Source organism: Rhinoderma darwinii, chromosome 5, assembly GCF_050947455.1.
Source record: "Rhinoderma darwinii isolate aRhiDar2 chromosome 5, aRhiDar2.hap1, whole genome shotgun sequence".
NCBI classification, from domain to species: Eukaryota; Metazoa; Chordata; class Amphibia; order Anura; family Rhinodermatidae; genus Rhinoderma; species Rhinoderma darwinii.
The window spans coordinates 164,409,997-164,422,501 of NC_134691.1; the positions used below are offsets into that span (position 1 = coordinate 164,409,997).

General features: G+C 40.2%; 1 protein-coding gene across 7 annotated transcripts in view; it reads left to right on the forward strand.

Moving 5' to 3' along the window:
* The window catches only part of PIGN (phosphatidylinositol glycan anchor biosynthesis class N), a 372,057-nt gene that overhangs the window by 249,684 nt on the left and 109,868 nt on the right, over positions 1 to 12,505 (forward strand). For all 7 annotated transcript variants that reach the window (XR_012847699.1, XM_075826730.1, XM_075826731.1 and 4 more), the window contains 2 exons: positions 1,744 to 1,855; positions 9,863 to 9,971. Coding sequence is in view for 6 of the 7 variants with exons in the window: in XM_075826730.1 (XP_075682845.1) it covers positions 1,744 to 1,855; positions 9,863 to 9,971 (221 nt within the window). In the remaining variant the exon portion in view is untranslated. The remainder of the gene's footprint in view (positions 1 to 1,743; positions 1,856 to 9,862; positions 9,972 to 12,505) is intronic.

The window sequence follows — 12,505 nt, forward strand, 5'->3', positions numbered from 1 at the left end:
ATCGGCAAGTCCGTGCCGCAATTGCGGACAAGTATAGGACATGTTCTATATTTTGAGGATTTTTCTACATCACAGATACACATTGGTAAATTTTTTGGAAAGGTGTCCGTGGCCAGTAGAAATTAATAGGTCCGCAATTTCATCTGTAATTACGGATGAAAACTACTGTCGTGTACATGTATCGATAACTGCTGTATCCATGCTTACCGATCGATATCTGCTATATCATGCTTACTAATCAGTAACTTCTATATTAATTCAATTACAATTTTGTTTAATAAAATTGAAAAGTACTCCCCTAACAAGATAAATCATTTAAATTATGTATTATAAATTAATCATTATTAATTATTTTATTATAAAAAAAAATGGTTCACCTTTTATCAGGTACTGCCACAATCATAATGACCCGTAAAATAATTTATACCGCATGGGGTAAAAAAGAAAGAAAAAACGTATTGAAATGTGCTATACTTTTTTTTTTTTTTTTAATTTTCCCCTAAATTTTGCTTTAATAAAAATCAGTCGTTAAATTATATGTAACCCAGAATGGTACTCATCTCATCCCGCAATAAGACAAGCTATCATGAAACATGTTTTCTTTGTGCAAAAGTACTAAAGCAAAAAATAAAATACATATTTGGTATCGCTGCATGGATACTGATCTATAGAATAAAGTTAACATTATATTTTTACCGTACAATAAGTAGTGGGGGGGGGGGGGGGGTGACGACGCTAAAACAATGGCCTAATTGCTGTATTTGTTTTGCATTCCCTTCCAAAAAATAATTATTAAAAGCTGATCAATAAATCATATGTCCCTGAAAGTGCCATTTGGAAACTAGCAAAAAAACAAGCCTTCATACAGCTAAATTGACGGAAAAATAAAAGTGTTATAGTTCTTGGAATGTGAGGATGAAAAAATGGTTTGGACATTAATACCCAAACAGGCCTGGTGCTTAAGGGGTTAAAAGTAACCGGTCACTAGATTTTAGAGCCCTAAACCACCAGCGTGTCTTTATACTGTTGCCGTTTAGCGCCCCTAAAGGGGTTTGCCCCTGAAGGACATTTATGACATCCACAGGATATGTCATAAATGTCAGATAGATGCGGGTCCCACCCCTAAACCCCGTTTTAGCTGATGACATGGTCGGGAGTATGAAAACCACGTAACTCACTGAGTTCACTACTATGGGAGTTACAAAATCAGCATATATGAAACGATCTCCCGACCATGTAATCAGGAAGTCAGTGTGAGCACAAAAAGCTAGAACGGGGTTTAGGGGGCCCCGTTCTGGAGATAGGTGCGGGTCCCAGAGGTGGGACCCACATCTGACATTTATGACATATGCTGTGGATATGTCATAAATGTCCCTCATGGGAAAACACCTATAAATGTTGTGCTGAACGGTGTATTATCTATCTATCTATCTATCTATCTATCTATCTATCTATCTATCTATCTATCTATCTATCTATCTATCTATCTATCTATCTAATATTTCAGGAGGCATAAATTACAAGTTGGAAGTATTTCCTATAACTCGGTGTCCAAAAGGAACTTGCGAATGTTCTTGCTTTGCACTCTTGAAGCAATAACTGATAGCTGGCAGCAAGCAGTTTCCGCTATGTTCATGAAACGTAACTTCCATTTGGACTGGTGTACTAGACTGATGTGAATAGATTACACGGTTGCATTGCTGAAATGTGATGATTAATATGCTGCTTGTCTTGTTTATACAGCACCTGCGCTGGACTGCTAGCGCTTCTCATTTCCCTGGCTTCTCTTGTATGGCTTTGGAAGAAGAGAGACAGAGCTGTTGAAAGAAGAGATTTCAAAGTACACATCTGTCAGGTCAGCATAAGTGTAAAATAAAGAAGCCCTTGTCTTCCTGAACTAACAGACTATGTGAATTTCTATGTTGTTCATTTTATATTTAGACTCAAAACTTTGAGAAAATCTTTCTCTGCCAATCCGTTATTGTCCAACTTTCTTTTTCTGAATTGCACTGGATCTTGATATGTAGACTCATTGGTACGGGCAACATTACTACTTTTTCTTTAAGATCGTATCATACAAAACACCCATTTTAACTCATGATAGACAATCTCATCATCCCTAATTCACGCCCTCATCTGCAGCATAAATAATGGAATCCACTTGAACAGATGTTTAGGTGACCACCAGGTACAGTAAAATCGCTTCAATCTGCTTTAATGGGAACTGATCAATTTTCCAATATTTTGGATTGGGTAGTCAAGTGTACAGAACCTCCAGAATGAATTCCAAAAATAAGTTTTTGTCAGCCAAATTAGAACTGCTAATATTTCTTCCTCTGGTTTTGTGAAATGCCAGATTATATAGAATTTCTGTGCTGGAGAAAAGTGCTGTATTATTGGTTTTGGCTGAAAACTGCATATGAGGCCAACATAATGTATCAGGACGACCTTTTGGCTGCATTATGCTGTTGGCAATGGGACTGTTCAGGACGGGATTAACATAAACAGGGATCAACGGACATCCCCTAACAAAATGTGGCGTAAGTATATGTGGGGTCAATACAAAGCACTGGCATATAGTCTGTTCTTTCTAAAGGACCAGGAGATGTTCATTGCCTGTGGAAGAAAGACATTTCAGAGATGACTATAGGAAAGGGTTCTTTACAGTTAGAGGAGTCAAACTATGGAATGCCCTACCCAGAGAGGTAGTAATGGCAGATACTATGTCAGCATTTAAAGAAAGGGCTTGTTGATTACTTACTGACAAACGGCATTGGGGGTTATAACTAATCTAAGCTAGCAAAAAAACAACAATTTATAATTTATTAAGAAAGGTTGAACTTGCTGGACCTGTGTCTTTTCAACCTGTGTAACTGTGACATTGTATGACGACACCTTACTCGGGCTTACAAGTAATGAAAAGACGTACTCACAACTGCAAGTCGCTTCAATAGGACAAATTCCAGTCCTTTTTTTTATTCCAATGTTCGAAGCCGAGAACGTGGAGATCTCCTTCTCATGCCTCCTCATCTTACCACAATGTTTCGAGAGACCACCCCCCTTACTCATGTGTGCAGGTAAGGTAGGATTGAGTGGCTTAAATAGTTGAAAAAACATGACACATATATAAATAAATATATAGTATAAAATAAAAATCCTCACAGCTACATGGACACAAGGAACATTGTGTTTATACAGAAAATACAAAAATCCTTTAATATACACATTTTGCTCACAGGAATACTTTAAAACTACTGGTTTCATTTGATCTCTTGGGTTCCAGTGTCTCCAGCCTACTAATCCAAAAAAACATAATCGCCTTTTCTCATCCTCATCATGTTTTCCATCCAACTGTTCTAGTATTTGCCACCTCAGGTCACATATGTGATGATTCATATAAAAAAAATGCCTAGATACTGTTTCATGGAATTTACGTCCTATTTCTTTCCTCTCTACTTCAATTTTTATTTCCTTTCTTTTGTTCAATTTCCTGCAGTTTTAGATCTTTGTATTTTTTAATATTAGATTTATGCTCATTTAAACTTAGTGTAAACTAGCGTGCGGTTTTTACAACATATGCTTTTCCACACGGGCATTTTAACAAATAAATGAAATTTTTCGTTTCACAGCTGGAAAAAACCTTTCACCGCAATCTTATTTCCTTTAGTTGGGTGATAAATATTATCACCTTTAATAATAGCGTTACAATGCTGACAATTCAGACACGCAAAGGTTCCCCTACGCCGAGTGGCTAGTAAAGTGTTTGATTTTCTTTTTCATTCTGATGTCACTTCGAATTAGACTATTGTTCAATGGCTTCCCCTTTCGGTATGCAAATATTGGTTGCTCACGAAACAAGGGCCTGATTGTTGGACTGTGTATATGAAAGAAGCGCAGTGAGGCAGGTGCACGTGTAAAGATTATCCACAGCTACTTCCACAAATCCTTTTGCATGGATGTTATAATGGGACATTACCATAAAGAACCATTGCTGAGTGGCAAAAAAAAAAAACAAGAGACTCCACAGTCCCTTCGTGTAACAAAGTTGCTTCTACTTTTGAATCTAACTTCTAGTGAGAGACGTTGAACTGGTTAGAATACAATGAATACTTATAAAAAGAGGGGTGAATGAAGGGGTCGCAACATGATGGGGGTGAATAAATAAAGGGAGGATAGAAGTTACATGGTAGCATTTTGGAAAGCAAAAAGATAATTCATCCAACTGGCAATGGTAAGTTCATTAAAAAGAGAGATTTAGAGACTCCTCATCCATTTGGGAGAAACAAAACATGAAAGTTTGAGAGAGAGATTGGAAGGACGTAGGAAAGTGGGTCATTGATGGATGTATAAGCGCTACATGCTACTTTTTACATTTAAAGCGTTCAGCACAGTGTCCCCTGCTGATGGGTGCTGGCAGCGTCTGATTTCATGTTGTGTTCCTTCTTAATTAAAATGTATTGTACAGAAGAATTAGGAGTCTGATCATTTTAAAATTAACTGTAATTGATCAGGGAATAGCAGAGGTCTGTGTTAATCACTTTCTCATAACAAAGAATTATCAGCTCATAACTGACCTTTTTCACCATTCAGACTGACCTTTTGACAGTTGCCTTAGGAATTCAAGAATTTTTCATTTTGAAAATGTTCTCAGCAGCAAAAAACGTAAAAAAATAATGCTTTTACTTTTCACCTCTGAAAAAAACATGAGTGAAATAATGCCGCATCATGTAATGGTGTCATATATTTGCCTCTGAGAAATACGGCAGTTAAGTTTATTAATTGCTTTTAAATTTCGGCAGCTGTTGCAAAGGTTCCCATGAAATCAAATATGAAATAGATTTGCTTCTCTAAAACCTCTATGGATCTGACCTGAAAAATCTACTTTTAGCATATAATGTGCTGTTTATATCCGGAGGCAATATCTTGTGCTTAATTCATGCTGTGTAAGTACAAAGCAAATCCCTACAATTGAGCAAAACCATGTTATTGGTTGTTTAGAATATTTTAAGTATCCATAATTATATATTATATATTACACGCCACATAATTAAAATAATTTAAAAATGTTTGTTCAAATAAAGGCAAAAACAACAAAAATAAAAGGAATAATTTTGCCTAAAGAAGGGCCAATCTTTTTCCACTACCTGGCCTGCGCATAAAGAATTGCTTCAAAGTGCACCACACATCTATAGATTATTCATTTTATTATTTACCCCATTATTATACCACCTCATTATTCCCTAATGTACTCCGCACAGCATAGATATGTCCCCACATTATAAACTGAAATACCAGTAAAACCCCAAACAAAGCCACTACAAAGCATCCGCACACCAAAAGCCAAATGGTGCTTCCCCTCCTTCTGAAGCCCCACAGTGTGGCCACAGCAGTTCACATCTACATATATGGCACTGCCCTACACGAGAGAACCCGCTTAACAATTTATGGGGTATGTGTCCCCAGTGGCACAAGCTCGGTACAACATATTGCACACTGAAATGGCATATCAGTGGAAAAATGACAATATTCACTTATCATTCGCTTCTCATTAATTTCTGACGAACACCTGTGGGGTCTAAGTGCTCACTACACCCTATGATAAGTCAAAATGGACAAAATGGGGTCACCTCTTGGGGTTTTTTTTTACTAATTGACCTCAGAGCCCTGCAATCTTGAACCAATACTGTGGAAATCACTGAATTAGGCCTCGAATGCACATGGTGCACTTTAACTCCTGAGCCCTGTCGTATGTACAGGCAAAAGATTAGGACCACATGAAGAGTGTTTCTAAAACCAGGAAACACAGCATAATAATTAGAAGGCCATCATTTTACAGTTGCGAAAGCTGGGCACAACATATTGGGCATTGAAATGGCATATCTATAGATAAATTGCCATTTTAACTCTCAACATTGTCTGCACACTAATTTCTGAAAAAACCCTGTGGGGTGAACATTCTCACTACACCCCTAAATAAATCCCATGAGGGATGTAGTTTCCAAAATAGCGTCACTTCTGGGGGTTTCAATTGGGTTGTTACTTCAGGGGATTTGCTAATGTGAGATGGTACCATACCAGCAAAATCGGTGTTTCAAAAGCAAAATGGCGCTTCTTCCCTTTTGAACCCTACTGTGTGTTCAAACAGCAGTCTATAACTACATATGATGTATTTCTGTACCTGCTTTTGAAAGGTTGAGGTGCTTCCCTGTAAAAATGAAAAAATTTTCAGCTAGAACTACATCTTATTAGGAAAAATGAAATTTTTCATTGTCATAGCCCAATTCGAATAAATTCAGCAATACAACTGTGGGGTTGAAAATCCCACTATGTGCCTATATGGATTCTTCAAAGGGTTCAGTTTCTCAAGTGGAGTGACTTCACTGGTAACTCAGGAGCTCGGAAAATGCGACATGGTGCACAGAAACCAATCCAGCAAAATCTGTGCTCCCTTCTGAGCTCTGCCTTGTGTCCAAACAGTAGTTTGACTATATATGGGGTATGTGTGTGGATATATATATATATATATATATATATATATATATATATATATATATATATATATATGTGTGTGTGTGTGTGTGTGTGTGTGTGTGTGTATATATATATATATATATATATATATATATATATATATATATATTGTGACAACCTGGGGACCACTTAGCTCACAGGATCGCCATCTCCCGGTTGAGATGGTTGGCACACATAGAAAGTTCACTCCAACTCCTTGAATAAAAGGTTTAAACCAGCCGCAGCTAGCTTTATCGTCTTCACCACAGCAGTCCGTGTTACAACAATAAAACATACAAAATAAACCCTAGGCCGTCCAGCCTCTAACGAACACATTCGGTGTCCCTCACTACAAGACACTGAGCCTTGTGCCCAGCACCTCAAAACCTTCACAGTTTTACCTTACACGGTGGTGAATCTCACAGGCTAGCATGCATGTCTTCCCCAGACTGAGAGCCCTGTGTGAACTGCACACCCCTGAATTAAAGAGCCGTCTCAGGTGAAGCCTAACTAAGCTCATCAGACAGCCCAAGACCTGGACTGTCTGTATGGAGTGGAAGCCCGCCCTTCTCCATCACACTCCAGCAAACCAGGCCCTATTCCAGGCTTTACACCCAAGCAACAGCAGAGAAAACCCTCTCTGCTGTACATGCTCCCTGGTTGCTTAAAACCTGAGTTTCTGCACTGTCCAGTAGCTGCACTGCTACAATATATATGTGTGTGTGTGTGTGTGTGTGTGTGTGTGTGTGTGTGTGTGTGTATATATATATATATATATATATATATATATACATATACACACACACACTACCGTTCAAATGTTTGGGGTCACCCAGACAATTTTGTGTTTTCCATGAAAACTCACACTTATATTTATCAAACGAGTTGCGAAATGACTAGAAAATATAGTCAAGACATTGACAAGGTTAGAAATAATGATTTTTATTTGAAACAATAATTTTCTCCTTCAAACTTTGCTTTCGTCAAAGAATGCTCCATTTGCAGCAATTACAGCATTGCAGACCTTTGGCATTCTAGCTGTTAATTTGCTGAGGTAATCGGGAGAAATTTCACCCCATGCTTCCAGAAGGCCTTCCCACAAGTTGGATTGGCTTGATGGGCACTTCTTGCGTACAATACGGTCAAGCTGCTCCCACAACAGTTCTATGGGGTTGAGATCTGGTGACTGCGCTGGCCACTCCATTACAGATAGAATACCAGCTGCCTGCTTCTTCCCGAAATAGTTCTTGCATAATTTGGAGGTGTGCTTTGGGTCATTGTCCTGTTGTAGGATGAAATTGGCTCCAATCAAGCGCTGTCCGTAGGGTATGGCATGGTGTTGCAAAATGGAGTGATAGCCTTCCTTATTCAAAATCCCTTTTACCTTGTACAAAGCTCCCACTTTACCAGCACCAAAGCAACCCCAGACCATCACATTACCTCCACCATGCTTGACAGACACTCTTCCAGCATCTTTTCAGTTGTTCTGCGTCTCACAAATGTTCTTCTGTGTGATCCAAACACCTCAAACTTCGATTCATCTGTCCATAACACTTTTTCCAATCTTCCTCTGTCCAATGTCTGTGTGCTTTTGCCCATATTAATCTTTTCCTTTTATTAGCCAGTCTCCGATATGGCTTTTTCTTTGCCACTCTGCCCTGAAGGCCAGTATACCGGAGTCGCCTCTTCACTGTAGATGTTGACACTGGCGTTTTGCGGGTACTATTTAATGAGAGCAAGAAAGGAAGAAAGTAGGATCCAGCGCTGGGTGGAATTAAAATGGATTTTCTGTTCCAAGTTTAATGGAATGGATTAAAAGGAAGTCCAGTTGTATGTGGTCCTGGGTGTGTGAGAAGTGGAGGTAAGGCCTCGAGGACACTTACCTCCACTTCTCACACACCCAGGACCACATACAACTGGACTTCCTTTTAATCCATTCCATTAAACTTGGAACAGAAAATCCATTTTAATTCCACCCAGCGCTGGATCCTACTTTCTTCCTTTCTTGCTAGCCTGCCGTGTGCCGACACGAGGATCCGAGTGCAATCCACAATCCACATCACACTGGAGTGTGTAAGGTGAGCTGGAGGTTCCCTCCCCAGTTTCTATTTGTTACTATTTAATGAAGCTGCCAGTTGAGGACCTGTGAGGCATCTATTTCTCAAACTAGAGACTCTAATGTACTTGTCTTGTTGCTCAGTTGTGCAGCGGGGCCTCCCACTTCTCTTTCTACTCTGGTTAGAGCCTGTGTGTGCTGTCCTCTGAAGGGAGTAGTACACACCGTTGTAGGAAATCTTCAGTTTCTTGGCAATTTCTCGCATGGAATAGCCTTCAGTTCTAAGAACATGAATAGACTGTCGAGTTTCACATGAAAGCTCTGTTTTTCTAGCCATTTTGAGAGTTTAATCGAACCCACAAATGTAATTCTTCAGATTCTCAACTAGCTCAAAGGAAGGTCAGTTTTATAGCTCCTCTAAACAGCAAACCTGTTTACAGCGGTGCTAACATAATTGCACAGCAGTTTTCAAGTGGTTTCTAATCATCCATTAGCCTTCTAACACAGTTAGCAAACACAATGTACCATTAGAACACTGGAGTCATGGTTGCTGGAAATGGGCTTCTATACACCTATGTAGATCTTGCATTAAAAACCAGACGTTTGCAGCTAGAATAGTCATTTAGCACATTAACAATGTATAGAGTGTATTCCTGATTAATTTAATGTTATCTTCATTGAAAAAACCTGTGCTTTTCTTGCAAAAATGAGGACATTTCTAAGTAACCCTAAACTTTGAACGGTAATGTGTATGTATAGAAAACAAAAATCTTGCGGCACTCCAATATGTGAAAAAAATGGTGGTTTATTCAGTCAACAAAAAGCTTTTTGTTGACTGAATAAACCACCATTTCTTCACATATTGAAGTGGCGCAAGATTTCTTTGTTTTCCACATTATTTAGTCCTTGGATCAGGACGACTTGCTTGGCACCCATACAACTGCCTTTTGTGAGTGCTTCTGCTTTATACTTTTAATATAAATATATATATTTATATTTAAATAAACACTTCCATTTACCGTATATGTTTGTATAATTTTAATGCCTTGACCAGAGTTATATTAGTTCAATAATAATAATGCCAAGCATTTTTTCAAAATTCTAGTTTTAAAATGAATTTATCACCAAAAAAAGGTTATGGGAGCAAAAATTTAAACATAAAAAACAAAACAGGTATTGTAAGGTCGTGGAGTAAAGATATAAATATGTATAAATACTAAATGAGGGGTTTATTTTCTTCTGCACATCTTATGTACTGCATAACAAATGTGACTATTTTGTTAATTTACTTTTCAGATGTTAAGTCTTGCAATTTCCATATATGTAGTCAGCACAACCCACTCCAGCCTAGCCGCCAAACAAGGACTGCCATTGCTGAACCAAATTATCAGTTGGGTCATTTTAGGTAAGCAAACCATTATTATGCGTTTTGACTGGAATTATATTGAATAAATGAACACTAGACTGTGCGATGTATATAGGTGCCAAAACACATAATAAGAAATGTTAATAATACAGCCTGAAAAGACAATTGTTAACTATAATTACTATGTACCGTATTTTTCGGACTATAAGACTCAGTTTTTAGCAAGAATAAATCTTGCTATAAAGTCCCTGTGTCTTATAGTCGGCAGTCGAGGGACCCGGCAGCGCCGGGCCCCCTGACCGCTTCTTACTTAACCCCTTCCCGAGCCATGATGTGCCGGCACATCATGAAGCAGGGAGGGGATGAGGTTTGGAGCGGAGCGGGCTCACATGAAGAGACCGCTCCATACACTGCAGGTGTCAGCTGTGTATTACAGCTGACATGCTGTTCTAACGGCCAGGAACAGAGATGGTGCTGTTCCTGGCCGTTTAACTAGTTAAATGCCGCGGTCAATAGCAACCGCAGCATTTATAGGGGTGAAGGACATATCCTCATGTGGTATCCCAGAGGATGCAGATGTTATGAGAGAACCTGATGGGGGTAGTAGTCCCCCTAATGGCTGGTTTATTATTGTCACGGTCGCGGCAGTGGGGTCCTACCCTGGGCACCTCTCTTAGGACACGCAGCAAGTCAATTGTCAAAAAATGGAAAGCAAAATCCGACACAGTTCTCTGCTAACCAAAAGTCTCTTTACTGAGGAGAACTTCCATAAAGTGCAGCAATAATTCACAGCAATGCAGTCTCTCATTACAAGTATAGTGGAGTGTGCATGTGAGGAGGACCCCTTGTTAGCTGACTTGCAGGGATATGCTTATGAGGAGGGATGCTGACACAGTACTTTCCTCAGATTATGCAGTTTATGGTTTCAGAAGGGATCTGCACCGGTTGGCTCCTGGCGGGTGACTAACTTGAGGGAAATTGTAGTTACTCACGGTTACTGGGCCGTGGTATCCGACAGCCGGACGCGGACCTAAGACACGTGGCTTGGAAACCACGGAGCACTGGACTTGACCGGAGGCCTACTTTAAGGTCCAGGATTGCAGAAAGGCTCCTGTTGAAACTGCTCCTTTCTGGCAGATAGATTCTCTCCTTCTCAGAGGCGGTAGAAATTTATATGTTATCCCCTCTGTATGGACTGGTGAAGGGTCCTAGGAATATCTGTGCTTTGCATGGGCCGTGAGATTCACCATGCAGCTCCTCGGCGTGGCAGGTAGGTAGTTGTAGAGTCCCTGCCATCTCTTGCACAGCATGGGTTGCCGACACCTCATACTAGAATCCCCAGAACTCGTCTGCACTGGTTTTCCTGCCCTCTGCTAAGAGGTAGGCTGGGCTACAGTCTCCACCCACAGAATACTAGAAGTTTCTGGAGGGAAAACTGGTTATGACTCAGCAGTAATTGAAATCCTACACTCACATGCACTTACAGTGGGTCAACCATAGATGGCAGCAAATGATAATATACACAGTGTATGCACAGGAAATACATGACAAAACAGAGGCATACTGACACAGTACTATTACATTGTGACAAACCTACTACCATACGACAACTACTCCTATTATGGAAGTAGGGAGTGTACTGGGACACTACACACAGGATATGTCATAAATGTCAGATAGATGCATGTCCCACCTCTGGGACCCGCACCTATCTCTAGAATGGGGCCCCCTAAACCCCGTTCTAGCTTACTCGCTCCGCTGTGTCCCGGCTACCTCCTGGTTAGGTGGTCGGGAGTTATCGAAACAGCCGAGTGCTCGTTGAGCTACGCTATTTACATAACCCCCATAGAAGTGAATGGGAGTTACGTTAACAGTGTAGCACTATGAGCTACGCTGTTTCCGGAACTCGGTAGCTCAGAAAACAGTGTACATGGTCAAGTTACGGCAACAGTAACTCTCTGAGCTACGCTACAAGGTTCGGATAGCACTAGGTAATGGTGTGGGTGCATTAGTAGGGGCCCAACCCGATCCAATAGAGAAAAGAAGTACTATGCACACTAATATGGAGTTATTTATCCAAACAAATAATTTATTTATTTCTAGCCAGTGCCAGTGCTTTTCTCTCTCAGCTACGCTCTTTCCGTAACTCCCAGAGGACTGAATAGTAGTTACGGAAACACCGTAGTATGCTAAATGTCAGATAGATGCGGGTCCCACCCCTAAACCCCGTTCTAGCTGATGACATGGTCGGGAGTATGAAAACCACGTAACTCACTGAGTTCACTACTATGGGAGTTACGGAAACAGCATAGCTCAGCGAGTTAGGCTGTTTCCGTAACTCATCCATGTATTGCAGTGTTTTGTACTAGCAATCTAATGATCGCTGGTTCAAGTCTCCTAGGGGAACTAACAAAATGTGCAAAAAAAAATTTTAGGCCTCATGCACACGACAGTAGCCATGTGCTCGGCCATGATTTTCAGGTCGACCGGCAGCGGAGTGTCACCAGCGAGCTGCTCGCAAATCGCGAGCCATTCACATGGTCGCGTCCATTATTTTCTATGACCCTGGACCG